Source organism: Sminthopsis crassicaudata, chromosome 1 (genome assembly GCF_048593235.1).
Source record: "Sminthopsis crassicaudata isolate SCR6 chromosome 1, ASM4859323v1, whole genome shotgun sequence".
NCBI lineage: Eukaryota > Metazoa > Chordata > Mammalia > Dasyuromorphia > Dasyuridae > Sminthopsis > Sminthopsis crassicaudata.
In genome coordinates, this window is record NC_133617.1 from 6,829,843 (window position 1) to 6,857,823 (window position 27,981).

The 27,981-nt window shown below is 47.6% G+C and overlaps 2 protein-coding genes and 1 long non-coding RNA gene across 3 annotated transcripts; 2 read left to right on the forward strand and 1 right to left on the reverse strand.

The window, feature by feature from the left end:
* Nucleotides 1-423: 423 nt before the first annotated feature.
* LOC141550405 (uncharacterized) lies at nucleotides 424-11,855 on the reverse strand. Its single transcript, XM_074281069.1, is given in 6 exon segments — nucleotides 424-1,563; nucleotides 1,565-3,252; nucleotides 8,002-8,097; nucleotides 8,308-8,434; nucleotides 9,496-9,580; nucleotides 11,412-11,855. Coding segments are annotated over 5 exon segments (1,992 nt in total). The 5' UTR covers nucleotides 9,532-9,580; nucleotides 11,412-11,855; the 3' UTR covers nucleotides 424-1,518.
* A 118-nt stretch (nucleotides 11,856-11,973) lies between these two features.
* Nucleotides 11,974-13,430, forward strand: LOC141551636 (uncharacterized). The gene is made up of 2 exons (XR_012484925.1): nucleotides 11,974-12,272; nucleotides 12,466-13,430. It is a non-coding gene; the product is annotated as an uncharacterized LOC141551636 (long non-coding RNA).
* Nucleotides 13,431-18,026: 4,596 nt separating this feature from the next.
* LOC141550465 (uncharacterized) lies at nucleotides 18,027-27,975 on the forward strand. The gene is made up of 5 exons (XM_074281191.1): nucleotides 18,027-18,182; nucleotides 19,365-19,457; nucleotides 20,409-20,535; nucleotides 20,779-20,874; nucleotides 23,799-27,975. Exons 2-5 carry the CDS (start codon nucleotides 19,422-19,424, stop codon nucleotides 25,016-25,018), a joined length of 1,479 nt encoding a protein of 492 aa, XP_074137292.1. The 5' UTR covers nucleotides 18,027-18,182; nucleotides 19,365-19,421; the 3' UTR covers nucleotides 25,019-27,975.
* The last annotated feature ends 6 nt before the right edge of the window (nucleotides 27,976-27,981 follow it).

The window sequence follows — 27,981 nt, forward strand, 5'->3', positions numbered from 1 at the left end:
GGATTCCTTTAGAGCCTCTGAATCCCTTCTAAGTCTCAAATTGTGTCTTTCTGGAAAAATCACACACACAAAAAAAAGTCACAACATTATTTTAACCCAAAAAAATGACCTATTATTGATATGGAAGTTATTCCTGAATCAGATGTCTTTGTACAGTCTGACTAGGGACTTAGTAAAAGGTCAAAATTAATATAACCCATATATTGTAACACATGTAAAATGTATGGGATTACCTGCCATGGGGGGGGGGGGAGGGAGTGGAGGGAGGGAGAGGATAATTTGGAAAAATAAATAAATAAATAAAGGGAAAAAAATTAATATAACCCAGAAAAATAAAAATGAGAAAGATACAATTTTTTTTAAATTCTAGCATGACCTATTTAAACAACTTACTGATAATGGAAAATGGGATATCAAACCAAATAAATTCAATAAAGATTTATTAAGTCCCAATTAAATGTAAGACATTGTATTAAGTGTAGACGATTATAAGACAGAAACAAAACAGTCCTCAATGGAAATATACATGGATTACTAACTGCAAAATTAATTCACTAAATTATTGGGTAAGGGAGCAGACATCATGGAGCAATAATATCTAGAATGACAAGGCAAAGGTCTTATGTAGGAGATAGCACTTAAATTAAATCTTAAAAGGAGTTAGGAATTTTAAGAGGTAAAAGGTAGAAGTGAGAACATTTTAGGCCAGCAGAAAGATGTAAAGGCAAGAGATGGAATGAAAGGTTCAGGGAGCAGAAAGCTGGACAATTCATTTGGACATCAGAATGAATGAGGGGAAACAAGGTGAAATAAACCAGAAAGACAAGTTAAAGTAATCCCAGGAGAAGCTTCAAATGCGTGAGAAGTTTGTATTTTGCATTGGAGTCAAAAGTAAGTGATTGAAGATTCTTGAGAGGATGAAAAACATAGCAAAGGCCAAGCTTCTGGATGATTATTTTGAAAACTGGGTAGAGAATGGATTGGGAACGGAGAGTTTAACTAGGAAGTATTGCAATTGTTCAGGTGAAGAATGAAAAGGGCATGCACTGAGTGGCTATGTGAGTAGAAAAAAGATTAGATGCTAGACATGTTATAGAGATAAAAATCAAGACTTGGCAAATGATTTGAAACTGGAGAGGAATAAGGATGAATGGGATGATGGATTCAAAAGCGTAATCAGGAAGGAAGAGGGGCAAATTTTCCTCTGATTATCAGGAGAAAGGCTAATGAGCTCCTTTCAGATTGAAACAAAATTCTCCAAAGTGCGTCATCTGCTGCAAATGTGGAAGTGAACAGAGAGGAAAAGATCTGGAACAGCTGTTGTATGAAATTTTGTATGTTGCATGAAATTAGATGGGAATTTGATTCATCCACAAGATTTCCCTTGGGTTAAAGTTTCTACTTCCTGCAAAAGAATGCACTCTGGCCAAAAACCTGAAACTTGTTTCTTTCAAAAAGCTCTACCTTCTAAAAGCCTGTCTCCTGTGTGAATTCTATAATGCTGAGTAAGCTGTTTGCTCAGTCGGAAAGCTTTCCCGCATTCATTGCATTCATATGGTTTCTGTCCAGTGTGAATTCTCTGATGTTCAGTAAGTCCTGTTCTCAGACGGAAGGCCTTCCCACATTCATTGCATTTGTAAGGTTTCTCCCCAGTGTGAATTCTCAGATGTCCAGTAAGGGCTGTGCTTTGGCTAAAAGCTTTCCCACATTCATTACATTCATAAGGCTTCTCACCAGTGTGAACGGTCTGGTGTTGCGTGAGGTTTGCTCTTTGGCAAAAGGCTTTCCCACATTCATTGCATTCATAAGGTTTCTCTCCAGTATGAATTCTCTGATGTCGATTAAGCTGTGTACTCTGACTGAAGGCCTTCCCACATTCACTACATTCATATGGTTTCTCTCCTGTATGATTTCTCTGATGCTCAGTAAGTCCTATGCTCAGACGAAAGGCTTTTCCACATTCATTGCATTCAAAGGGTTTCTCTCCAGTGTGAATTCTCTGATGTTCTGTCAGTGCTGTGCTCAGGCGGAAAGCCTTCCCACATTCACTACATTCAAAAGGTTTTTCTCCAGTATGAATTGTCTGATGTCGACTAAGTCCTGCACTCCAGCGGAAAGCCTTTCCACACTCATTACATTCATAAGGTTTCTCTCCAGTGTGAATTCTCTGGTGCTCACTCAGCCCTGTGCTCAGGCGAAAGGCTTTCCCACATTCTTTACATTCAAAAGGTTTCTCTCCAGTGTGAATAATCTGATGTTGAGTAAGCAGTGTTCTTACTCGGAAGGCTTTCCCACATTCTTTGCATTCAAAAGGTTTTTCTCCTGTGTGAATTCTCTGATGCTGAGTAAGCCTTGTTCTCTGGCAGAAGGCTTTCCCACATTCTTTACATTCATAAGGTTTCTCTCCTGTATGAATTCTCTGATGTTGAGTAAGTCCTGTTCTTTGGCAGAAGGTCTTCCCACATTTGTTACATCTATAAGCTCTCTCTCCAGTATGAATTCGTTGATGTTCAATGAGTCCTGTTCTCTGGTGAAAGGCTTTTCCACATTCAGGGCATTCATAAGGTTTCTCTCCAGTATGAATTCGCTGATGTACAATAAATCGTGTGCTCAGGCTAAAAGCCTTCCCACATTCTTGACATTCATAAGGTTTCTCTCCAGTATGAACTGTTTGATGTTGAATAAGTGCTGAGCTCTGGTGGAAGGCTTTCCCGCATTCATTACAAACGTGAGTTTTCTCTCCAGTATGAATTCTCTGATGTCGAGTAAGTTTTGATCTCTGTCGGAATGCTTTGCCACATTCATTACACTCATAAGGTTTTTCTCCAGTGTGAATTCTCTGATGTTCAGTAAGCTGCGAACTACGGCGGAAAGCCTTGCCACATTCATTGCATTCATGAGGTTTCTCTCCAGCATGAATTCTCTGATGCTGTCTAATTTCTGCTTTCTGACTGAAAGCCTTTCCACATTCATGACATTCATAAAGCTTTTTACTAATATGAATTGTCTGATACTCCATAAGGCTTGAATTATAAGTGAAGGGTTTCCCACATTCATTATATTTGCCTTCTCCATAGTTATCATATTTATGGATATTCTTTTCTTTATTGCTCTGAGGAGTTTCTAAATTAGCTTTAAGTTTCCACGCTTCTCCTAAATTGGAGACACATATATCAACCCTTGTTAGTATTTCCTGAGATGATTCTTTAATAGCAATGCCCAATTTTGAAGCTGAAAACTTGGTCTCCCAACCTGAAAGAAATTTTTTTTAAAATTAATTATTTCCTCAGTCTCCTGCTACATACATATTATTGACTTCTGTATCAACTATCAAGAAATGTGATTGGACAACTTTAAAAAGAATAAATAATAATAATTGAATATTATATCCTAAGGTCAAGGAAAGTCTTTCATAGTTCTTCAAGTGTTACATAAAAATGTATCATTATTTTGTAATGATGTATACTTTATGGAGACAACTAAGTAGAGTGCCGAGTTTTGTTCTTAAAATTAGGAAAAACTGATTCTAAAAACCAGCTCTGTGACCTCAAAATCATAAGTTATTTAACTTCTATGTTCCTCAGGCAACTTCCTAGGACTAATCACAGATTATTTGGTGGAAGGAGTTGCAAAATCATAGATAGGTTGCGTTTTTACATTCAATTCATTTATATTTGAAGAAACTGGAACTTAAATTAATTTAAATTAAAGTAAATTAAATTAGCAATCTCATTGCTAATATAAAAACCAGCTCTGTGACCTCAAAATCATAAGTTATTTAACTTCTATGTTCCTCAGGCAACTTCCTAGGACTAATCACAGATTATTTGGTGGAAGGAGTTGCAAAATCATAGATAGGTTGCGTTTTTACATTCAATTCATTTATATTTGAAGAAACTGGAACTTAAATTAAATTAAAGTAAATTAAATTAGCAATCTCATTGCTAATAAAAATCAAAGTTCAAATGTAAAGCAAGATTTAGCTATTATTGTTGTTCTAACCCCAGGGCCCTTGTCAAACTCCTCTGTCTATGTTGCCTTGCTATAAGACAAAGTATATTTATTTTTCAAAGTTTTAAAGGGACCATATTTGAAAGTGAAAGGTCTAACTTCCAGGATTATTTTTGGCCATGCCATGACATCTCTCCACAATGGAATAAAATGACTATTTCTCAAAATGTTTAAGTCGAGGGTGGATGACCAGCAGTTCAGAATAATATAGAAATTTTGCATTGGGCGGGAGATTGGACTGAAGTGTTACTCGATTTTCTCAAAAAAAAAAAAAAAAAAAAAGAATCTTTATTCTTCCTATGATTAAAAAGAATATGGATATTGGAATAGTGGGGGCTTTTACTTCATCTTCTCTGCCCTCCTTAGGGAAAGAGGTAGGGAAGAAGTGGGTCGTAGGAAGAGAAGCAGAGAGAAACAAAGAGAGACAGAAACATACACATAAAGAAAAAAAGATAAACAGAGATAGAGGGAGAAATTCATTTCCAAAGATTGCAACTGAAAGATAAATTGAAAGAAATAATGAAACTAAAAAATAATTCCTTCAAAATTGTTAAGAATACAGAAATATGACAAAAGTAAGGAAGGCAGATAGAAGCCTCATATAAATGCCTGTCTTTATTTTTATTAGAGAAGGAAGGAGACAGGATCTTCACAGAAGCAGCCTCACATAGCTTGATCAGGGTTAAAGGAGTCCTAGACACTCTTGCTGATGATTACAACCTAGTTCCTAGAATATCGACCCTGTGGGCGCACTGGGCACATGACACAGTGAGTGTGCTGGCTACATCTCCCCATTTTGTGCCAGGGAACCAGATTTTTCTGAACTCTATTGTTTGCTTAAAACCAATCAATGTGTCATCTCTGCCTTCACTTAAGTTATGATAAAGATATTGAACAGAAGAGTTCCAATTCATAGGGCATGCTACTGGAGATTTCTCTATAAGATAACTCACTAATGACTAATTTTGGGTCCTGCCTCTGTACTAGTTTCAAATCCTCTACCTGCCTTGTCAGTCATCTATAGCAAATCCTCACATTTTATCTCAAGCAGAGACTGAGAGCTTGTTAGCAAAGCCTTTGTTGAAATCCATGTCTAACATTTCTGCGTAATTCTCCTGATTGGTCACTATTTACACTATTTTACAGAGCATATACATAAAAAAAAGAAAGAGGTCAGTTAATCATTGATTTCTTCTCTTTGGAGGAATGGGCTAACTCCAGATAAATCTGTACCAAGTCTTTCTAGATAATTTTTGAATCTATACAAAATGGTTTTAAGCTGAAAAAGGAAGGGGAGGATGAAAATTGCCTACATCTATTTGCCACATTAGACAGCAGAATGAGTAGTAAAAATATAGGCAAACTAGCTCCAAAACTCCAAATGACAATGCTCAGTAATTTAAAGGAAAGTCAGGGCAGGAGCCAGCACCTCTCTGCCATGTATGTACCACAAGCATCTGCTCTCATGTGTTCCACAAGTCATTCTTGGCCTTTGCATGTGGGGAGGTGTGCCTAGTCTCCCAAAGGATCTTAAGCTTTTGGCCCACTCTTCTTTTAGTTCATTTATTACTTGTTGATATCCCAGGTGACAGAAATCCCAGCAAACTGGAGATCCAGCAGGTATGACTGATGAGCCATAGTGATTGATTTTTGGAAGGTATTGGGAATAAAATGGGGCAGAAGGGACAGAAACAGGCAAATGTTTTCAAGAATTGTTAAAAGGAGTAATAAACAAAGTCTATAAAATAAAAGACTAGAGAGTTTGACTTTGATTCTGAGGAAAAAGTCCAGGGAATATCACTGAAGGGACATTTAGTAAACATCCAAGATGCTTCCAAGATTGGCATAGCCAAGCTTGCAAAAGCTTGTAGCTAGTTAAATGGGCCACCTGATGGTGATCTTATAATCTGGAAGACCTTGCAAGCATTCCATCTCTGCCTTCACTTAGATAACAAAATAAAAGGAAAATTCAAAGTGATCCTTAGTCCTGGGGCTTGCAAAATTGAAGAGCAGTAGAGAAAGGGAAAGAGGGCACTAAGAATCACATGGTTCTGAAAAGTTCACTAAGCAGGAATGGGACAGCTAGGATGGCTGGACAAATTGGGGAGCTTCATCTGCTGATGGCCAGGCACCCAACCCGCTCCCCCTGACATTGCCTCCACAAGGGAAAATCAAATATGAAATAAAGCAGATGAATTCAATTAAGGCGCCTCAGGATGACATGATACACCTGCAGCTCACTGGTTTATAAATGGTTGTAGACATGGGCTTTGATAAAAAGGAGAATTCTTACCTGGAGAACCAAAAGGACTCAGTGGTTCGAGCGAGCCTAAGAAAACCTGACCCTCAGGCTGACTATAAGCAATTCTAACCTGGAGAACCAACAAAGAAGTTGACTCAGTGGGAGAAGAAGAAAAAAAGCAAAGGCTCGAGCGAGCCTAAGAAAACTTGACCCTCAGGCTGACTGTAAGCTGTAAGGAAGTGTGCCAGGGCAGATATTGAAGAAAGCACATGAGGGAGCCTGGCAACGAGGAAGAGCTCAGGGAGATGGCATTCACAGAGCAGAAGCACAGAGTGGGATACCCCTCTTCTACATGTCAGATCAGTTCTCTACATGCTGAAGAAAAGTGGCCTTTCTCAGAGACACTGGCTCTAACAACTGTTTTCCAGCGTTCCATTTCCCTTCCAATCTTGGCTGCATTGGTTTTGTTTGTGCAAACCCTTTTTAATTCAACCTAATTAAAAGTATCCATTCTGCATTTCATGATGTTCTCTAGCTCTTCTTTGGCCAGAATTTCCCCCCTTTACCACAGATTCTGCTAATTTGCTTAGAGCATCACCCTTTATAGGATGTTCCTCTCCAGCTTCTCAGTTAAAAAGACAAAGAAAGGATCAGGGATTGCAGGCTTGAAGTGAGCAAGTACGGCCTCCCCCAATTTGCAGATAGACAAACTGAGGCAGACAGCAGTTCAAAGACTTGAACCTAGGTCTTTGTATCTCACCCTCCACAACAGGCTCAGAATCAGCACACACTGGGAAAAGCACCGGTTCTGAGTCACGGGCCTCGGGCCCAAATACTGCCACCCAAACACAGCCTTCTTGCACTTCGGCGTCTACCTCTGCAAAGGAATGGGGCTGGCCTGATGGTCTATGGGGTCCTCTCCTGCTCCCTCATGGTCTCTCTCAGTGGATCTAAGATCGTGGTTCATAGAGTGGAAAGGACAAGAGAAAAAGCTTCTGGAGTCCATGAACTGGGGCTCCGCAGGCCGTGGCCCTGTTGTTCCTGTTGGCCTTTCTCTGAACAAACACCCCAAGACCAGACCAGTCAGTAGGCCTGGGGGGAAAGATGGCTCAGGGGGTGGCAAAAGGATGGAGGAACACCAGTAACCTGAAGGAAAGCTGCTTAGACTTTCTAGTGATCAGAGCATGCAGACAAACAACTCTGAGACATCCACCTTAGGTGACATGGTTCACAGATGATACAATGAACCTTGGGGGGCGGGGAGGAGGGCCTGGGAGACCAGGCCCAGGTCACCCATTGCCACTGGGATGTAAGGTGCCCATGCTCCCCAAGAGCCAGCAGATGCTGAGGTAAAACCCAACGTGGGCTCCCAGCAGGGAAGGCTGGAAATAAGCCCCAGTTTCATGGATGGGGCTAGGGGCTGGAGGGTTCTAGGACCTCAACCCTGTCCTGAGCCTTTGTGGCTTGGATCCCACGAACAGAGGATGATGGGAAGACCCCCAAGAAAGAAAGCAAGGGAAACAGCACCCTAACAGGTACGATCCTGGACAGAGGCTGGGGAGCCGAGACGGCAAAGAGAACATCACTAATTCGATTGATTCAGTGAAATCTGCTCGAGAGATAGAAGGAATGGGCAGGGATGGGCAGAGGGCCCATGGCCACACCAGAGAGCACAAGGGAAAAAGCCCCCTCCCCAGATCTTGGCCAGCACAGGTCCCTGGACCTTAGGGGACACCTGACTCCCTCACCTGCACGGCTGCTTCCTGGGGCGTCTCCTTCGGGCACCCACGGTCCTTCCCCTCGCTCCAGCTGGCAGACCACATGGGGACTGGAGACAGCAAGCCCTGTGCATGGGAAACGGGAACGTTGGAGCCCCACAGCCCCCGGGGTCCACTCTTAGCCCTGGAAAGTGGCCATGATAAGAGGGGCCTTGGGGGCCCAGAGGGTCAAGGGGTCACCAGTGTCCAGAGCAAAGGCCTCTCCTTAGGTCCTGGCCCAGCTGGCCCTCCATATTCATTCCCTCTCTCCCCGTCCCAGGGCAGCGGGGTCCTCACCCAGGCCCACCAGGTTCTGGTAGTTCTCCAGCATCACCTCCCGGTACAGCTCCTTCTGGGCTAGGCCCAGCTGCCCCCACTCCTCCCGGGAGAAGTCCACGGCCACGTCCTGAAAGGTCACAGACCCCTGAAAGAGCACAAAGAGCCAAGAAAACTTTAAAAACAAGGATTAATATATGTATTGAACTACTAACCGCCCACCAGGCAGCTCCCAAGCTCCTTTAAGCAGTCTCACACTGAGAGCGGCTGGATTTTGGGGCTGAGGGCCCCAACCTGGCAATCCCACCTTCACCTAAGCAGCTAAGAAAGCACCAAGTCCAGTCGGACTCCGGGGACCCACGGAGCATGTCACCCCCTGTGTGGGTCAGCCAGCAACTCCACGAGTGGCCTTGGGCCATCCGCCAGGGCTTTATTGAGCAGGTGGGGGATGGGTGGGGTGCAGGCGTAACGGTAGTCAGGAATCCCACCTCACAGAAGGGGAAACTGAGGCTCAGAGAGAGCTTGGCCCTTGGCTCCTTCCCCACCCTGTGGGCAGCCCCTGAGGCCCATGGCACCTCCTGAGCTGGCCCTCATACGAACACAGGGAGGCAGGTCACAGAGCAGGGCTTGGGAACCAGGACAAGGACGTGGGGAGAGGAGGAACGGGAAACGGACACGAGGTTTTGGGAGGCTTCCTACTCTCTGGCTTCCATGCTTACTATGTGTGGGCCTGGCCAAGAGTCCTGCCCTGCTGACCCCCAGCCTCTCCCTGGAGAGGATGGCAGGGAGGAGTGCCAGGCTTGGGAGGCCTGGAGGAGGCAGAACCCTGGGGAAAGCCCCTGATCCAGGCCTCTGTCCGCTCCTCTCTAGGGTGGAGATGTCACCACTTGGACTCCCTCCTCCTGTGGGGGGTGGGGGCAGGGAGTGGGCTCATACTTTTGGTCACACATGTTTGCCACCCTCATTATTAGGCTCCTTCTGTATGAGCATCATGAATCACCCTGACAAGTGAGATGGGCCCTGGGAGCTGGGGAGGAGCGGTGGGGGCCGCTCTGGGCAGGGTCTGCCTCCTCCCCTGGACTAAGACCCTTCCTGCTCTGAATCGGTGACTCTCGATGGTCCCAATATTGTGGAGCAGAAGACAAAGAAAAGAAAGGATGAGTCCCATGGGCACTGGCCCATAACGCTTCTGGTCAACCCCCCACGTACCTGGTGGGGCCTGGCCAGTGGGAGCACTGAGGCCATTCCGTCCTTGTGGGCCCTGCTCCTCTCTGGGAAAAGCCGGGACACAGATCTGGGGAGAAGGAGCACCATGGGGAGTCAGGCAGCAAGCACTATAGGTGGCTGTGAGACGGTCTAAGGCAGGGGGACAGAAAGAAAGACGTCTCCCCCGAGCAGCTCACCTCCTCAGTGCTGCCCCACCGTTCTCCAAAACAACTGGAAACTATGCTGAAAAACCTTTCGGCCCAGGACATGTTCCAGTGTGGGCGCACGCTTCTAAGGGCTCCCAACCCCCCAAATACCCTCAGTCGCCCTTCTGTAGCAGCAAGAGCCACAGCAGAATGGTGGGGAGGCTCGCCGACCACCACGTCAAGCTTCCCTGGCTTCCTCACGGCCTCGGCGCCGAGCCCACCGTCTGCATGGCGGCCGTGGCCGTGCCAAGCCCCCTTTTGGATCCCCGGGCTCCTCTCTGTGCTTAGCTGGGGTAGATGAGCCTCTGGGAACCTTTCTGCACAAAGTTCCTTTATTAAAAGTAACAAGGGGAGTGGTCTGCAGCCCCCACAGCGCCCCCCAAGCGCGAGGTGGAGAGTTCTTTGCAGTTCTCGGCTCGGGCTCCCCCAGCAGACCCCACGGGGCCTCCCTTTGTCAGCTTTTTGTAGCGGGGGCTCGGTTTCTGTTATCGGCCAGGACGGGCTCGGGCCAGCCTGGGTTAGTTTCACTCGGGACTTCCTAGGACTCCATCCATCATACGTTCATTTCCACAGCCCCTCCCCCCCAAGAGTGACTCATAGTGAGAACACAGAGTCACTTCTTATCTAAAATGTTGCCGCTGATAATGATTATAAAGCCACCCAGAGAAAAAGCGCTCAAGGACCTCCGGCGGATCTCCCGTCCTTGGGGACAGAGTGTCCCCTTAGAAGGTAAGCTTCCCGAGGGCAGGGTCTCCCTGTCCCGTACTCCCAGCAGCCCTTGGCGCTCAGGAGGCGCACGGCTTCTGACTGAACTAAGAGGCTCGGGGCCTGGCAGTGTTCCACAAGTGGGAGAGGGAGAATTCAGGAAAACTCGCGGAGATCTCTGGCTGCCGAGGTGAGGTGAGCAGAGCCGGGAAAACAGCCTCCCCAAAGGGCCCGAGGAAAACAAGGAAACCTTTGGAACTGCGCAAGCTCGGGAGCAGGAAACGCGCCCCTTGCAGATGTCACTCCCAGGGTCTCCATGTGTGACCCGGGAGCCCTGGCCCAGAACCGCCCGCGCGGCTCTAGGAGCAGCTCCAGGGGAACCCCTGGCGCTCAAAGTTAGGGACCCCCAATGTTCGGGTTTGTGGCCGCCGGGCGGAGCGTTCCCAGCTCGGACTGATCGGTCTGAGCACAGTCAAACCTCACTCGGCTCTTAACTTCGTGAGATCCTGGTTCTCTCTGAGACAAAGGTAACCACCCCACAAGTACTTGGGGATACAGGAGGAGGGGCTATGGGGCCCCACAAATGGGGGAGCTACTCGAGGCTGCGCACCCCCAGCAGGTATGGGGGGGACAACAGCCTGGATGATAGGGAGCCCCAGCAGGTGTGGGAGCTGTGTAGGGCTGCACAGGTCTCGAGGCGGGGAGATAGGGAGCCGCGGGGTCTGGGTCCTCTCCCACACAGTTGGAGCTCTTCCACTAGGGAGGCAGTCCTCAAAGAAAGGAGCCTGGGCTGGGCGGGGGAGCAGCCAAGCAGTTGATTGGTTGTCAGGTCGCGCCCCCTCAGGCTGACCAATAGGTGTTGAGAAGGCGTGGTCTCGGGGGAGTGCGCATGTGTGGTTACCTCTGGCAGACAGCTCCTCCCCACCTCCCAGGAGGCTCCGAAACCCAGGCCCGGCACTCAGCAGCCCCGCCGCCTGCGCGTCCGCCCGGCCCCTAGCTGTCACTCACCCCGGCTCAGGACGCAGGGTCGTAGGCCCCGGCGGCGGCGGAGAAGGAGCGGAGCGGGACAGACCGTGAAAGAAGAGGTTGCGGAGGGAAAGAGGAAGCGGAAATTTCGTTTGTTTTCTCCTCCCTCCGGTTCAGGAGGTGCCTCGGCGACATGCAGAGGCCTCTGGGAAACGTAGTCCTGAGGCTAGAGCGGCTTCTGCGCTTGCTCGGGTTCCGTGGCCCCGCCCAGCCTGTGGAACTGTGGTGCTGGATCTTTTTTCCGTCCTTCCTCTGGCCAAGCTGCCGCCCGAGGCTGACTGGGCCCCCTGGTGCGGAGGCTGCTCCTTTTGGAGCAGGTCCCTGGGGCACATGGTTGTTCCATAGTCCCCGCGCCCCTTGCCCCTCCGCAGGAGAGGCTTCCCGGGATGGGAGGGGCTGCATCTCTCCTCCCCAGCAGGCCGCTTAGCACCCAGGGCTGGAGGGAGGGAGGGACAGATGAGAGTGGGACTGGGTGCGCAGGTGCAGACGAGGGGGCGGGGAGGCAGCAGGGGAGTGGGGGGGGGGGTGCCTCTTCAGAGCACGTGCACGCCGGGACTAGTGCACGCCGGGACGGCTGCTTGTGTCTGTGCGGCCTAGCTGAGGGAGCAGTGCGGGCGAGGCAGTCGGGGTGCGGCTGCCTCCCTGGACGCCCGGGCCCCGCGCATGAATCTCCTTAGCTCCGCGGTGCCCTGGCCAGGTCCCAGGAACGATCTGCCTGCAGCGCAGATGTCTGAGCCCGGCCGCCAGGCTCTCCGGGGCAAGGAAAACGGCCCTTTGGCGCTTCCTCTGATAGGACAGAAAAGAAGGCGTTTTCTGCTGGGCATGCCTGGTCAGCTCGGGCAGGTGAGCGGGGGTGGGAGGGGGCAGTTTCCCCAGCATTAAAAAGAGCTGCTCCAGCCCGGATTGAGGCACGTTGGGAAAGAAGTCAAGTGGGGAGGATCTGGATTCCAATCCTACTTCTGAACCATCAGTCGAGTGACCCTGCTGGGCAAATCTTTTAAAATGCTCTGGATCTTATTTTCCTTACCTCAAACAGCCTTACCTGAACAGCCCCTCAGATCACTTCCAGCTCCACATGTGAGAGCCTGATGAAAAAAGTCTCTGTACTCCAACAATCCTTACAACATACGCACATGTGCCTAATAAAGAGTCCTAAGATTTGGATTTGGAATCTTAAGAAATTGGATCCCTTCCATTTGGAGTGTCTTAGGAAGATTTGGAAGGTCACCTAGCAGGATAAGAAAAAGTCACTGAGGTCCTTTCATCGACTAAACTGCCATACCTTCGCACTGCCCCATGGAGCACAGCCCTTTTGGGCCGGCCACATCGTTGGAAAGCCAAGCCAATGCTTGCCAAAATGACTTACGGAGAACTCCCATGGCAAGCGCTCATGTGGTGCTCAGAAAAAGCAATACAAGGAAACTGAGTCTCAAAACCCCTGAAAACCTTCGTATCAATTGTGGAGACATGAGCCCAGGACCACCCAACAAGACACAGCCTCATCAGAGAAAGCGCCGAGAGCAAAGGAGATCAGAAGAGAAGTGAAAGGCGCAGTTAGAGAATCCATGGTATTTATGCCTCATTTATGGTAGAGCCCTCTGAGCTTGTATTAGTCTACTGGCCACAATCAGATGCTCTCTAACTTGACTCTAAAGTAGTGATGTGGATGAGATGCATGAAATCATCTGCAAAAAATTCACATGCCTGGGCCACCTTTGCAACAAGGTTGGCAAAAAGCTTCGTTTTGTCATCCTAAGACTGGTAAAGTTGGGGAAAGACGCAGGTTCCCTAGCAGAACTCCCATTTAACTAGTAAAAGAATATAACTTAAAGCTGTAAAATGGGAAAATAGTAGCAATAACTATCATTGAGTATTAGAAGTTTTTTTAAAGCCTTTAAACTCCAAAAGTCCCCACCTGGCTGAAGAGTGACTTCTACTATGATTTTGATCAGTTGCAAGAGAAATATAGACAGAACTCCAATAAAGTTTTTTTTTATTTAATTTTTATTTTATTTTATAATTATAACTTTTTTTTTTTGACAGTACATATGCATGGGTAATTTTTTACAACATTATCCCTTGCACTTATTTCCCTTCCTCCCTCAACCCCCTCCCCCAGATGGCAGGCAGTCTTATACATGTTAAATATATTATAGTATATTCTAGATACAATATATGTGTGTAGAACCTAATTTTTTGTTGCACAGAAAGAATTGGATTCAGAAGGTAAAAATAACAGTTTACACTCATTTCCCAGTGTTCCTTCTCTGGATGTAGCTGATTCTGGCCATCATTAATCAATTGGAATTGGATTAGCTCTTCTCTATGTTGAAGAAATCCACTTCCATCAGCATACATCCTCGTACAGTATCATTGTTGAAGTGTATAATGATCTTCTGGTTCTGCTCGTTTCACTCAGCATCAGTTGATGTAAGTCTCTCCAAGCCTCTCTGTATTTCTCCTGCTGGTCATTTCTTATAGAACAATAATATTCCATAACCTTCATATACCATAATTTACCCAACCATTCTCCAATTGATGGACATCCCTTCATCTTCCAGCTTCTAGCCACTATGAAAAAGGCTGCCACAAACATTTTGGCACATACAGGTCCCTTTCCCCTCTTTAGTATTTCCTTGGGATATAAGCCCAGTAGTAGTATGGCTGGGTTAAAGTTTTTTTTTTTTTACCATTGTCTTCTGAGAGTATGGTCAAATGTGACAAGACCTCCCCTTAATCCTCCTGAAGCTATGGTTGGAGGAGGTAGCTTAAGGACAATGGCACACATCCCTTCAAATATCTCTCCAATCATATATTCTGCCCAACTCATTCCTTGATGGCAAACATATTTCTAAATCTCTGCATGGGGTTCCTGACTCATCATTCAAAACTTTTGAGAATACTCAAGGTCATGGTTATAATGTTTTTTCACCTAAAAGCAGGGGAAAATACAGAGGCAAAGAGCAGAAGCCAGCACTCCCAGGTCCTCTGTGCGCTTCCCTGTGCAGAGGACTTTTCCCAATCCAGGGACTTAGAGTGTGTCTTACTCCAGTACAGTCAAGTAGACAAAAAAACAAAGAGACTTGGTCTGGCTGGTTAGGGTCCTTTTGATGAGATTTGGAAAGGAGATAGCTTAAGATCAAAAATACCAACAGGAAATTCCTTTTTTTGGGAGAGACTGAAGGAGATAACAATAGAGAATTTTTGTCTTATTTACAATAATAAGAAAATTCCTGTCTTGTTTACAACAAGTGAATTCTTGTATTATTGACAAATATCTCCGGAACCTCTTGATAACATCTCTGTGCAAACATTGTTTTGATGACTCTAGTCATCATGTATGTATATAAGGAAGGCTGAAAAATGAAATCTTTGCATTTGATATATACCAGCCAAATGCCCGTCAACTGATGTCCCCCTTTTCAGGCATTTTGGGTCTTCCTGAAGGCCAAATGCCTGTCTATCCCTTTACTATCAATAAAGACTTTGTTTCCATACAGCATTAAGTAGCAAATTCCTTTGCTTCTGAACCCTGCCCTTGGTTACTTTGGGGAAGGGAGGAGAGAGAGAGAAAAGGAACTGACCCATCTCGGTTTAGAACCTCAGTTTACTCCTCATCACTTTGACCCTAACTCATTGTAATTAAGCAGCCAATTAAAAGTTCATTTCTTGATCAGCTCCCAGGGACAAGTATACATATCTTTCAGCTGCACTCAGCCACACTTGGTGTTTCCCCAAACTCAGAAAACTGACAAGTGACTCTCCTTCGCCTCTTTTTTGGGTCTTGGCCCTCACTCATCCCAGCCCAGGATGATCCTTATAAGGACAAAATCCCTGAGCAGTAACACAGCCTTTACCCAGACCTTAGGGAAAACACTGTGGGACAGTGGGGGGAGCCAGGAAAGGTGACCTCCGAGGTTCATTCTGAGTAAGCTCTCCTGGCCAGCCTCTCCAGTCCCATACTGTACCCCCCCTTTCCCACTACACTAGGTGAAGAGTAGCCTCCTTCCTATTGATGAGGAGTAAACTGAGGGTCTAAACTGAGATGGGTCAGTTCCTTTCAGGAGGTCTAATTATCTCTTTCTCCTTCCCAAAGTCCCAACGGCGGGGTCCCTTAGCTACTCAAGGCTGTGTAGAAACAAAGTCTTTATTGATTAGAAACACCGGAGAGTTGTGGGCAAAATGGCTGCAAGGTACAAGGCCAGTTTTGCAAAGAATAGATTTTTGAGTTCTCTGTTTTATACAAAGCACAATCATTCAAATGCATTGATGTGAGGAGGTTCAGGAGAATGATGTAGTTAAGATAAGGATTCTCTTGTTATCTTTTGAGTAGAGACAGAAGTCTCTTCCCCTGCTGTGACATTTGGTCTGTGTGAGCAAATTAGAATGGGGGGCTGTAAAACTCCAACCAGTTCAGATAGCCCAAACTAGTTTGACCACATCAAAGTCCAAGTCCCAAATGGAGTTGGAGATCAAAAAAGGAATATCAAGGGGCTACAGCCCCCATCACTATTACAGACTCTTTCTCTTCCAGGCTCAATCCACAGATTTCTCATGCTCTCTGCCCAGACCATCTTTTTCCTTCCTCAGAGCTCCATGACTGGCTCAAAGGCCTCCTCCTGGCCCTAACCACTGCCCTCATCCTCATCCAACTCCACACTGTGACCTCCAGGCCCTCTGTTCTTTCCCAGGACATCTCCCCTGCATAGCTGTTCTCTTTTTTTTTCTCCTCATACTTCATGTGGAATTGTGCACAATCCCCATCTCTCAAGCCTCAACCCCCTCCCTAGATTGCCAAATTGCTCCTTCTATCTGTGCTGCTGCATGAAGACGAAGAAAACCATATATATCGCTGTCTTGAGTCCACACAAATTCACATTACAACGACTTTAACTGGTGTTAGGCAATCCTTCTACATGCCTCCCTTACCAATTCACTAAGTTTTCTGGACTGCAAGCTCAGTATTACTTGATTATGGACATGGAAGCAAAAAGGGGGGGCAGGAAATCCCAGGATGCCTTAAGAGAAGCAGAGTTTTCAGGAATATAAAAGTGGTAATTCCATTGTAAAGTGCCTTGGTCAGACCTCCTCTTGAACATTGTGTTCATGTCTAGGACCACAGTTTAAGAACTGTGAGAAGCTAGAGAGGGTTAGGAGGGCAACCAGGATAAGTAAAGATTGTGGTGAGTAAAAATGATTCTGAGAAAAAGATTTCTCTGGGAAGATCATTTTAAGTTTAATTCATCATAATCATAGCGTTTTACTGGAGATCACAGTGTGGAGTTGGATGAGGATGAGGGCAGTGGTTAGGATAGAGAGGAGGGCTCCAGTCATGGAGTTCTGAGGAAGGAGAAAGATGATCTGGGCAGAGAGCATGAGAAATCTGTGGAGTGAGCCTGGAAGAGAGAGGGTCTGTAAGAGGAAGGAGGCTACTCTTCATCCAGTGTGTGGGAAAGGGGGGGCACGGTATGGGACTGGAGAGGCTGGCCAGAGGAGCTTCCTCGGAACGAACCCCGGAGATCACCTTTCCTGGCTCCCACCAAGTTCTAATCTTACTACTTTGTTCTTAAATTAATTTTGCTCTTTCCAATGGACCAAGAAGCTCTTGGAACAAATGTATAGTCAAGTAAAATCAATTCCCTAATTGCCATGAGGTGTTTGTGTTTCTGTGATCTCCACGTGCAGCCTGAATCCATCACCTCTCCATCAAGGAGTGACTGACAGCTTCAGTCCTGGGGGCTCTGGAATTTGGTCAGAATTCTTTCAGTTTCTTTATACTTTTGATGAGATCTAGAATTGGGGTACCTAAATGAAATTAGGTTTAATTGAGATCTAGTGGCAGGTTGGGGCACAGGGAACCAAATAGAGCTGTCCTGCAAGCCCTTTGGATTCGGTGCAGGAATATGGAGTTCAATAAGGTCTAGTGGGGGGCAGGGGCAATAGTCCACTAAAGGAATTTACAGACCCGAAAACCTAGATTGATAAAAGACGTTTATTCTGGAGTTTGGAAACAAGGTTAAGGTCTAGTTAGTAAAAGGTGAAGGGAGAGGTAAGAGGGCACCAGAAACAGGTTTCCAGCGGGCAGAGATCCTTGGCGTGCCAGGCGTAAGGCAGCCATGTTTGGAACCTCCGCAAAGAGAGGGCTCCAGTCTGGCTCTTTTATAATGAGAGATTTAGCTAAAGGGGTCTGCGGGTGGAGTCCCGCGGGCTCAGATCCCCTGGGGGCTTCGAGAGCAGGGATTTCCTATTTGAATTCAGTTATGCTTTTGACCAGCATGATTTGTGAATCAAAGGTCCTGGCTTCTTGAATTGTTAATGCATCAGCCCGGATGGGGCTGGGAATCAGAAAGGAATAAATCCATCTGAAAGGACTAGTTTCTTAAAGGGAGCACAACCCCCAACAGTTTCACATTGTAAAAGTTTCTCTCCTGCTGCATCATTTCGCCTATACGGCCTCAGATTCTTTAAAGGTCAATTGTTCACCTGGGGGAGGTTGGCTAAGCGGACTCTGCACATGCGCAGCACTGAACCCTGACGCCGGACTCCATTTCCCAGAAGGCCTTACGGGCACATCCTTTCTCCTCCGGCAGAGTAGGGAGGAGTGTGAGAGATAGGGGAGGAGGGAAAGAAGGAGGGGAGGGTCCCCTCACTTCCGCCACATCAGGGCCCCGCCATCCTGCGAGTTTTCGTTGTCACCGGTTCCATTCCTTCCTTAGCTGTCGGGGGCACTTGGGCCGCGGAACTGAAACCGGAGTAAGCTGGGGCCGATCCAATCTTCCAGGGAGGGGAAGAGGAACAGGGTTGGCCCCGAGTGCGCAGTCCGAGCTTGCAAGCCCCGCCCCCCTAGGCGAGCGTGTGCGCCCATTGGTCAACGCCCAATTTCTCTACGCCCACTGGGCGTCGCCGTAGCGTTCTCACTCCTACCCGGGGTCTTCTGGGTCCCCCGCGATCCCCACCAGTCTTAGCGGCCCGTGCGCTCCCCTTAACGGAGGTTCTAGACCCAGAGAATCCTGGCTGAGGTGGGGAGTCAGTCCTTCCCTTGGAGGAACGCCCCCTGTCCCTCCCCCTCCATCTCCTGACTTGTCCCGGGTCATGACCCCGGGTGTCTGATCCTACTCTAGTCCTGGGCTCGGCCACGCCTCCTCATTACGGGCACTCCTCGGGGCTCCGCCCCGCCCCCCTCTAACCTGGGGTCCTACTGCTATGAGGGACTCCCCCCAGACCACGTGACCATTCTCGGGTCTGATTTTGAATCCGCCCCTCCCACCTCACTGGCTGTGGGGGGAAAGAACGCTAAAGGGGGGACGCCGCCCCCGTGACCCCCACCTCCCAGGGTTGGACCCCTCCCTATACCCCCGCAGTCCCTGGCCCTAGGACGGGGTGAGGCCTTCAGCGCCCCTGGGGACCCCCCCCAGCGGGGCCCCCCTCTTCATTCCTCCCGTGATGGGGTCCCCTGAGGCAGGCGCGGAGCCCGCGCGGAGGACGTGCTTGTGTGCACAGACGGAGGGCGCTGGGGCTGTGCCCCGTGGGGGGGTCAGCACGTGTGGGGAAGGGTACAGAGCCTGAGCCCCGCTTGGGGGCTCTATGTTCCTGGGGGGGCTCCGGGCTCCTTGGGGGCCTCTGGTCTGGGCCATGGGGCCACATCCTCTCCTTGTGTCTGCACCTTTTCTATCCGGGCAGGGAATCCCCGTATCCTCCCCCCAAACTCTTCCCTACCACCTGGCGGACCCTCCCGGCCCCCCACGATGCTTGTGCCCTTCGGGGTCCTTTGACCCCTGCTCCCTGACCTGCCCCGGGTCAGTGTGGAGGAGCCCTCCGTCTGCCCACGTTACTGCTGGGAACCCCTCAGGCCGACCTCGGTCCGGATCCAGGGGTCTGGCCCGCGGAGGGCCCGGGTCTGGCCCGCCCTTCTCAGCCCGTCCCTTTCCTCCCCAGGCCGGCCTCGGACGGACTCCCCTTTCCCCAAGTGGAGGGCGGCCTGAGGAAGGCGGGATGGCGGCCGTGCCCCCCGCGCCCGGGGCCTGTCAGGTAAGGGGGGGCCTGGCTGGAGACACCCCCCAGACCGCGCCAGAGGGGCCCCCAGGCCGCCCGTGGGACCGGGAGAGGGAGCCTGGAGGCGGGAGGGGGGAGGGGCCGCACTGACTGAGGACCTGGAATGTTCGGGGCGGCGCTGGCCCACAAGTCCCTGGGGGGGGGCCCTGCCTGCACCTCCCCCTCCTCCTCCCTCCCTAAGAAAGCTCTGTCCCCAGGAGCGCCGCCATCCCCCTGCTGTCCTCCACCAGAGAGGGTGGGGCTCGGGTGGGGGGCGGGGCTCCTGGGGGCTGCCTCCCCCTGCCCCCCCCATCCAAGCCCAGCACGAGCTGCCCCTCCCCCACTGGCCCCGACCTGGGGCAGGTCCCGTGGGGGGCAGCCGGCCCTGACAGAGGAGGGCAGGGGAGCGGGCAGCGCTCGAGCGCCCCCTGGGCCTCCGCAGGGGAAGCTGCCCCCGGGGGTGGAGGTCTCATTGCCCCCTGTGACCCTGGGAGCCCCGGGGCTCAGGCTCAGCGGGATTTTGGCCGTGGGGGTTTTCTTTGTTTGGGGGACTCGCCGAGGGTCACTCGGCGCCCGGAAGGGTCGGGGCCTCCTGCCTGTTCTGGCCGAAGCTGCCCCAGAATCAGATTTTTAGGAGAATTATTTTTCAGAGTCTCCCCCCCCTTTTCTCCTTTTATTCCGGGTCTGTTGCTTCTTATATAAAGCAAGTTCAGGGAGCCATTTCTGAGGGCAGGTGGGCGCCTGGGGCCCCTCCCCCACGGCTGTAGGAGAGCAGTAGAATGGGGGACGCCTCAGGACCGGAATCCGGCCGCAGCTGCATACAGCAGGAGCCCACTGAGTGTCCCGGGGCAAGCCCAGACTCTGGGACCCCCCTGACCGGACCCCAGCGCCTCGCCTCCTCCCCGGAGTGAGGGTTCTGGGAAAGCACAAGTGTCTTTGCTCTTTCAGGGCCCCGTGACCTTCCGGGACGTGGCCGTGCCCTTCTCCCGGGAGGAGTGGGGGCGGCTGCGCCCGGCCCAGAGGGAGCTGTACCGGGAGGTGATGCTGGAGAACTACCGCAACCTGGTGGGCCTGGGTGAGGACCCGCTGCCCCGGGACAGGGGGGAGGGATGAATGTGGGGGGCCGGGTGGGGCCAGGGGCAGCTCCTAAGGAGAGGCCTTTGCTCTGCCCACGGGTGAGACCCCTTGACCCTCTGGGCCCCCAAGTGCCGGTGGCGGCAGGGAGCATGATGCTGGAGCCCTTCTGGAGGGGCCGGTGCCCCTCTCAATCATGGCCACTTTTCCATGGGGCTCCAACGTTCCCGTTTCCCATGGGCAGGGCTTGCTGTCTCCAGCCCCCACATGGTCTGCCAGCTGGAGCGAGGGGAAGGACCGTGGGTGCCCGAGGGAGACGCCCCAGGGAGCAGCCGGGCAGGTGAGTGAGGCCGGTGTCCCCTAAGGGCCAGGGACCTGTGTGGCCGGGTTGGGGAGGGGGCTGAGCTGCTTCCTAGAGCCTGTTCCCCTCCCCTGGGCCCTTCTCAATAATTAAAATAAAGGTAATTGTATTGGGATGAGAAATAGATCAATAATAGTGGGAGAATGTTAGGTTCTTACTAGGTGATAAGTCGGTACTTAACAATTCTCTAGCTCCGTTCATACCTTTAGTTCACATCTTTAAAAGGGGCAAGTTCATTGGTTGTAGGAGTTCCCACAAGCCCATTCTCTGGGAGGATAAAAAGAGTCTGGATTTGGGTCAAGGACTAGACTTCCCAGGAGAACTTCAAGGAGAACTTCAGGGAAGCTGGAGGAGATTCAGAGCCAGGATTCAGGAAGGAGAGGATTCAAGATTCTACCTTCCCTCTGGCTGAAGGCTCCAGAAGCCTCCCAAGAAACCTGCTCATAGAGAAAAGGATTTATAGAAAAGAAACCTTCTCCCAGAGAAGGATTACAACGAGAGGACAGAACATTTACAGGGGACTATAGCATACCCATTTCAGACATAGACAAATTAACGCAAAAAAAGAGAGACATTAAGTACTTGCATAATACCTTAGGAGGAGAGATAGATATGACTTTGTGATTACTGAATGGCAATGGAATTTACATGAAGAATTCTCTCTACTAGTCCATGGCACCTTTACAAAAGTCGACCATGTAAGCCTCACTATAAAATGTTGAAAAGCAGGAATGCTACTGAATACAATGCAATAAATGCTACATTCAACAAAGGGCCTCAGAAGAAAGAATTAAAAGTAATTGGAGACTAACACAATTGTAAAGAACTGGGGGTGAGTCAAAAAACAAATTGCAACAACGGAAAAATTGTCATCAAAGGAGATGACAGTAATGAGAAAATATACCAAAACGTATTTGATGGAGCCAAAGCAGATCTGAAGATAAATTTTATATCTAAATGCGTGTATCAACAAGAGACAAAATATAAATAAAAAATACATATTACTTAAAATATTAAGAAAAAAATCAAAAATCCCAAGTATAATTCACAATTTAAAAAATTAAAGAAAATTGTCAGAATCATTACTAATTCTTTCACCCCTAATATGTCAATAAAACTGCTAAATAGGTGAGTATTTACAGAAATATAAAATATGTGTATTAACAAAAGAACTAGATTGTTGAAATAACCCAATATCAGAAAAATTTAAATTTTTTCTCTTCTTTTGATGTCCTACCAGATTTTATCTAATAATAAATCTAACAACAAATAATTCTAATGGGGCAACTAACTGGTACCGTAATAAAGTGTGGGGCGCAAAGTCAGGAAGACCAAGCTTAAATGCAGTCTCAACACTTATGGCTGGGTGATCCTGGGCAATTACTTTACCCTGTTTGCCTGGATGTCTCATCTGTAAAATGAGCTGGAGAAAGAAACAATAAGCCACTCCACTATCTTTTCCAAGAAAACCCCAAATGGGGTCACAAAAATTCTATGGAAAAACAGCGGAATAATAACCACAAAAGTGTTTGAAAGAAGGCCCCAGGATTGAGGAGGACTGAGAAAATAGAAGCTGGGAAGATAGAACCTTAGCTGAGACTTGCTGGCAGGTGGGAAAAACCAGGAAGCAGAGGGGATGAGTTGGAGGTTCCAGGGTTGGGGAGACCCATAAAAAAGCCTGGAGTCAGCAGAGTGGAGTGAACTTGAGAAGAGCCACAATGCTAGGTCACTGATACAAAGTGGGGAAGAAGGGGCTCTGGACTGGGGGCTGACTGGAGACTGGACTGGACAGGGGAGACAGAGGCAGGCAGATCCCTCAGCAGCTGCTGCAGAGGCTGAGCTGTGAGGTAATGAGGGCGCACAACAGAGCGGTGATGATGTCTGAGGAGAGGAGGGGATGTACATGAGACTGGATATTCAGGGTGAGAATGAGTAGATGGGGATGATACTGGGGAAACTGGGAGGATGACGGTGTCCTTAACATTGTAGATGTTAACAAGGGGGGAGGTTGGGTTTTTGTTCCTTAATGCTATTTGGACAAGGTATTTAATCTGCTAGCCTCAGTTTCTTCTCTGTAAGATGAGGAATTTGGAGTCCATCAGAAGTTTTAAACCCAGAATCTGTGAACTTTCAAAGAAATATTTTTAAGTGTATATCTACTTGGTTATCATGTGATCTTTTATATTTTACTTTATACATTTAAAAACATAATTCTAAGAAATGATCCACAGTTTTACCAGATTGCCACAGGGGTCCATGACATACAAAAACATTTAGTACTCCTGGACGCGGTAATCTCCTAATCTCTTGTTCCCCTAACAATCTGTGAATCAGCCTGTCTGGATCAGATTGTCACAAGGTGCATTCTTTATGTGATGAGCTGAAGTAGCCTCTGTGTTTTCCATCCATTTCTCCTGTTTTTCCACTCTTGTTGGTAGAGAAACACCAAGCATGTGACTTGGACACTTCTTGGCATGATCTGAGCCTCCCTTTCCAATTTTAGAACATCCTAACTGATTTTCCTTCTCCATGTTGTAACCAAGGAAATTGAGGCTCAAGGATTTGCCCATAATCCCATAGCTCATATCAAAAGCAGGATTTGAACACAGTTCTTCTGGTGTCACCAACGCTCAAGAATTGCTTAAGTTTCTGGCACATCATAAAGATAGGCAGGACACTTTCTAGGCCTATCTCCAGGCCCAGGCCTCCAGGATGCAGTTGGCTTTCACTAGTAATGGGGACAACAGTAATATGAATGTATGTAGCTCTTGAAGGATTGTGAAAATACTTATTCTTCCAGCACTCAGGTAATTTTTGCTAAGAACCTTCCTTGATAGGGATGTAAATAAAAACTGTACAGCAGGTCACAGGAAGGACATTTAGTTTTTGTTTCTTTCTTTCAGTTTGGGAAACTAGGCTGGCAACCAAGGAGTCAGCCTCACATCTGAGATTTCTGACACAAGAATCCTCTCAGGAAAGACTAGAAAGGGATAATCCCTGTGACTTCAATTGGGGAGAAGCTCAGAAATGTGGTGCTCGTTTCGAGAGGCAGCAGGACAATGGGAAGAATGCCCTGAAATATGACATACATACAGAGATCAAGTGTAATGAATATGGGAAACCCTTTAATTACATACCAGAACTCATAGAATATAATATGCCAGTTCATACTAGAGAGAAATGTTATGAATATAAGGAATATGGGAAAGCCTTTTCCAGGAACTTACAGTTTATTGAAAATAAGAAAATTCATCCTGGAGAGAAGTTTTGTGAATGTAAACTATGTGGGAAGGCCGCCTGCTACTGCTCAAAGCTTGATCAACATCAAATGCTTCAAACTAGAGAAAAAATGTATGTATTCAATGGCTATGAGAAAGGCTTCCACCAGAGATCAGCACTTATTCAGCATCAAACTATTCATTCAGGAGAGAGACCTTTTGAATACAGTGAACCTGAGAAAATCTTTGGTTCAAAGTTAATAGGACATCAACAAATTCACCCTGGAGAGAAGCCTTATGAATGTATTGACTGTGGGAAGACTTTCTCCCAGAGCTCACAGCTTACTAGACATCTTATAATTCACACTGGAGAAAAACCATATGAATGCAATGAATGTGGGAAGGCTTTTCGAAGAAGCGCTGGGCTTAGTCGACATCAAACAATTCATACTGGAGAAAAGCCTTTTGAATGTAAAGAATGTGGGAAGGCCTTTAGGCTTAACACAGCACTGACAGAACATCAGAGAATTCACACTGGAGAGAAACCATATGAATGCAGTGAATGTGGGAAGGCCTTTAGCCAGAGCACACAGCTTAATCGACATCAGAGAATTCATACTGGAGAGAAACCCTATAAATGCAATGAATGTGGGCAGGCTTTTGGCCAAAGAGCACATCTCACTCAACATCAGACTGTTCACACTGGAGAGAAACCTTACGAATGTAATGAATGTGGGAAAGCTTTTAGTCGAAGTACAGGCCTTACAGGACATCTGAGAATTCACACTGGAGAGAAACCTTATCAGTGTAATGAATGTGGGAATAACTTTCGCCTGAGCAAACAGCTTACTCAGCATTACAGAACTCATACTGGAGAGACACCTTATGAAGGTGAAACCTTGTGAATGTAAGATTTTACCTTTGCCAAAAATTAATAGAAATCCTGTAGAAGAAGGAAATCTGGTTAATTTTCCACAGAAACAGTTCCAAACCATTTCATCCACTCTTGAAACCGAGACCACCCATTTCCCCCAAATAATTCACATTGCAGAGAAGACTTACTCTTTAATATACTTAAAAAAAAAAGTTGTCACAATCTGACAGGAGTTTGCTCTCTTTTTTCCTAGTCATAGAGAAAGGTTTGCTCCTGCTCTTTGAAACAGCATTTCCTTTTTTTTGTTTCCAAGATCTTCTATCACTCATATGCCATTTGCAATCAGTCTACAAATCTTGTCAGTTCTGTATTCATAAACCATTGTTCTTATCCACTCAACACATTTGGTCACAGATCTTCTCATGTGTCAAGAAAACCTTTGAAATAACCTCTCCATTAATCAATGTACTACAGATTGTGCTGTCAGAATAGCCTCTTAAAGCAAAAGCCTGACTCTGAAAGGAGTCTATTTGAAAGGTTTCAGTGGCTTTTTGTTCCCTCCTAGGTAAAATAGGAACTTATTTTAAGGGTGCTTAAAGCCCTTCATATTCCAGAATCATCCTGCCTTTCCAGATGAACTTCACAGTTGTTTCCCTTTGCTTACTTTGTATATTCCAACCACAATGGCCTATGTTCCCTTCCATGGAGATGATATCATCCCCTTCCTTTGTGCCTTTACACAAGCTGTTTCCCCTGTGCCTGGAATGGCCCCCCTCTTCAGCCTCTTAGACTCCATAGCTCTTGTCAAAGCTCAGATCAAACTTTGGATGTTAGGCCTTCCTTGCTTATCTCAATATTGTTTTCTTGTGACTCCAGGTTTCTGTGCTATATACCAAGTATCTCTCCCTAATCCCAATCACTTTGTCCCTATTTATTTATTTATTACTTTTATTGCCAAACTCCTGGGAAAATCTTTTATACCATTAGCTCCACTTCTTTTCTTCCCACTCATTTCTCAGCTCCTGGAAGTTTCTCATTTTTAATCCTTCCATTCTCCTGAAATGTCACCCTTTGGGATTCCTACCAGTGATAGTTCTGTAATCATAATGATGATGGCACTGTTGCCCTTTATATACCATGGATGTATTACATGTCCTACCCCCTCCAAGGTTCCCATCATTTCCACCCGAACAATAACCTGACAAACAGGTTCAAAATAGAATTTCCCTTGGTTCCTCTGCCTTTTGAAGGGTGAAATAATCTCCAAGGCAAGTCAAGATGCTATTTACTGCTTTGCTCTTGGTGGAGCAAGAGAGAAGAACTCGGACCTTGGGGCATTTAAGGAAGCCCTCGGTGCTTCAAATGGTGCTTCTGGGCCAGGCTTAGAACCTGTTCCCCAAACTCCGTGTCTCTCTTCTTTCTTTCCAACAAGGTTGTAAGATGACATATGCCACTCACCAAATCATTTCTATCTCCATAGACCTTGAATGTTCTCTGTAATGCTCCTGCTCTGGTTCCTGATTTGCACACGTGAAATCTGCCTTCTCCCTTTACCTGTGGTTTCTGTTGAAGGTAAACGCCCATCCAAGCCATGGGCAGGCTTTGTCCTTATCCCAGTAAGTCTCATTGCTATCTGGGAGGTCAGACTTGACCCCTGGCATTAAGACCTGGCGTTGCCTTTGTGAGGAGCGACATGAGGTTTTACTACTGGCTCCTTTCTGGAGTTTGGTCTGCTGTGAATCTCTGAGTGATCTGTCATTCTGCCTTTGAAGATCCACATGGGCAGCTTTCTCTCCCTCCTCTCCCTATATATAAAGGGTGTGTGTGAGAGCATGTATGTATAACTGGGTGTTGGGGAAGCTCTCTGCTGGCAAACAGGAGCTCAGCCCAAGCTGCTTTACCTGAGCTGCTGGAGGGGCTGGGGAAGAGCAAGGCAGGTGCTCATCGGGGATGAGATGGGCTGTACCCCAACTCCCTCAGTCAGACCTGCCTGGCCTGGGGCTTCTCCAGGCTAGCGAGTGAGCTCCGGGCCGCCTTCACCAGAGACCCCATCAGGAAAGCGCTTCAGGGCCAGAGGGGCGACTGAGGAGACCTTGGGTTACTGAGCTCACATCCTGAGGGAGATGCAGCTCCGAGACAAGGATGCTATTGCTCTTCCCATTGCCTGCCCCAGGAACAGTATGTTTTTGCCAAAAGCTTATCTTTATAAAGCTTATTCTACATTTCTCTTCACCTACCCTTTAAAATCATTATAAAGATAAAACTCTCTTAGTCTTTTTATTAGAGGTCTACATTTGTTTTATTGACTTAAATGTGGGCTGAGGGGAGGAAGTAATGACTCTTATGCACCTTTGCACATATCCTGTCCCAAGGGAAGTGAAGTGACTCCCACGCCTTCTTAACGCAGCCTTAGGACATCCCTTTCTGGGTATTCTCCTAGTATCTCTTCTTAAGTCCTATCTGGCAGTCAGCTGGCTTCCTGTCATGGAAAATCAATGTAGCAAAGAGAAGGGCTGTAGCTTGTCTCCTCTGGCTAAGATCAGATAATCACTAGAATATCCAACTGTCAGCTGGAGGCTCCAGGTAAACAAAGGTTTTAGGTCATATCTGGATTTCCCTCCTTGGGCCAGAGAGCCTGAGGCTATTTGAATAGGGGGAAAAAAAGGTAGAATTAACTGTTCAAGAGTTGGTTGCCTTCAGTGCTGAGATTGCTTCTGTAGCATCAGAGGGGAGAAGAGCCAAGGGAAGGAGTTATAAAGAAAGTCACACCTGAAGAGACATTGGGAACAAAGAGCACTGCCGTTCCAAAGGTGGGAGCCAGTGTGGAGGGAATAACTAGTTTTGCTAAGTCAGGACTCTGCACACTGCACAGCTAGGAGCCAAACACCAACAGGTATTAGAGAGCACTTGCCTGAGGAGTTTTTTAACTTTTAAAAACTTTTTCTCAATTTAGAATCATAATGTTTTAATCCCTTCTCCCTGCTATTCTTGAGC